This window comes from Sinocyclocheilus grahami, unplaced genomic scaffold (assembly GCF_001515645.1).
Source record: "Sinocyclocheilus grahami isolate Dianchi unplaced genomic scaffold, SAMN03320097.WGS_v1.1 scaffold2322.1, whole genome shotgun sequence".
Classification (NCBI taxonomy): domain Eukaryota; kingdom Metazoa; phylum Chordata; class Actinopteri; order Cypriniformes; family Cyprinidae; genus Sinocyclocheilus; species Sinocyclocheilus grahami.
The window spans coordinates 49,483-50,853 of NW_015507501.1; the positions used below are offsets into that span (position 1 = coordinate 49,483).

Below are 1,371 nucleotides of genomic sequence, written 5' to 3' on the forward strand. Positions count from 1 at the left end.
CCAAAGACTGAGGAAGACAAGAAGAACGTGACTCGACTGCAGGATCTGGTAGACAAGCTGCAGCTGAAAGTGAAGGCCTACAAACGCCAAGCTGAAGAAGCTGTAAGTCTAATGTCAAATGTCTTGAGTGTGAAGTTTTGACATTTTCTATTCAATACACTCAGTGCCATGAGTGCAATGCTCTGAAAGGGGTTGGATATCTTGTGTAATCCTAACAGGAGGAGCAGGCCAACACTCACCTGTCCAGGTACAGGAAGGTGCAGCATGAGCTGGAGGAGTCTCATGAGCGCGCTGACATCGCTGAGTCCCAAGTCAACAAGCTGAGAGCCAAGAGCCGTGAAGCTGGGAAGGTAACAACATATGATGATTATGTAGAGAAAAGGGACTTTTTATACATAAAATCTATGAAACATTTTTATTAATTTTTTTTTTTTGCATTTTCAAGACTAAAGATGAAGAATGAAGAGAAGAAACTACACCTACAAGCAAGCATATGACTGACTTGTGCTGAGTTTTTCTGTGTCCATTAAATGGCATAGTTTGACTTTGTTCTCCATTATTTTTTCCACTTTCAAACTTTATCACATACTCAATCACTGTTTAAAAAGACAACTCATGAGGCATGATGTGGTAAAGAACACAAATGCAGTGTACTGAAATTGTGATAGTAACATAAAGAACCCAAAAATGAAAAGCAAGGGAAAAAACAAAACAAAACCGGAAACAGCCTAAACTTCATAACAAAATTGTAAACTTGTCTTTGTAAGTCACTTTGGATAAAAGTGTCTACTAAGTGCATAAATGTAAATGTGTTGGAATAAATCAAAAGTCACTAGCAAATAAGAACACAGAACACAAAATACTCAAGGAGACAAAAGAAAATGGGTATATTTATGCACTGTAAAAAAGGCATTACATGAAACAGTGACAACTGAGGAAATACCACAATACAAAGGGAAGGGGTGTTGCAATATATTAGTTGCAGTTAATTAACACTGAATAATAATAAATATAAGTTATAAGATTTTGATCGCTTTAACGTTTGTGATTGTTGTTAACCTTCACAATATATTCAAACGAACTACATTTCCCATGAGCAGCAGCGCGAGAGACGAGGAAGGGAGAAGTATGCTGGACTGGCCCTTATTAATCATGGCCTCCTAATAATCCCATCCACTGAATTGGCTCTATCGCTCTCTCCTCTCCACCTTTAGCTGGTGTGTGGTGAGCACACTGGCGCCATTGTACTGTGGCTGCCGTCGCATCATCCAGGTGGAGGCTGCACACTGGTGGTGGTTGAGGAGAGACCCCCTCATATGATTGTAAAACGCTTTGGGTGCACAGCAATACACAATAAAGCGCTATATAAAT

General features: G+C 39.5%; 1 protein-coding gene across 1 annotated transcript in view; it reads left to right on the top strand.

The window, feature by feature from the left end:
* Positions 1-544, top strand: part of LOC107574740 (myosin heavy chain, fast skeletal muscle-like) — a gene marked incomplete at its 5' end in the record, with an annotated part of 8,337 nt that extends 7,793 nt beyond the window's left edge. Inside the window, 3 exons of the mRNA XM_016261185.1 lie at positions 7-102; positions 219-350; positions 446-544. Coding sequence (XP_016116671.1) covers positions 7-102; positions 219-350; positions 446-463 — 246 coding nt within the window. The remainder of the gene's footprint in view (positions 1-6; positions 103-218; positions 351-445) is intronic.
* Positions 545-1,371: the final 827 nt, after the last annotated feature.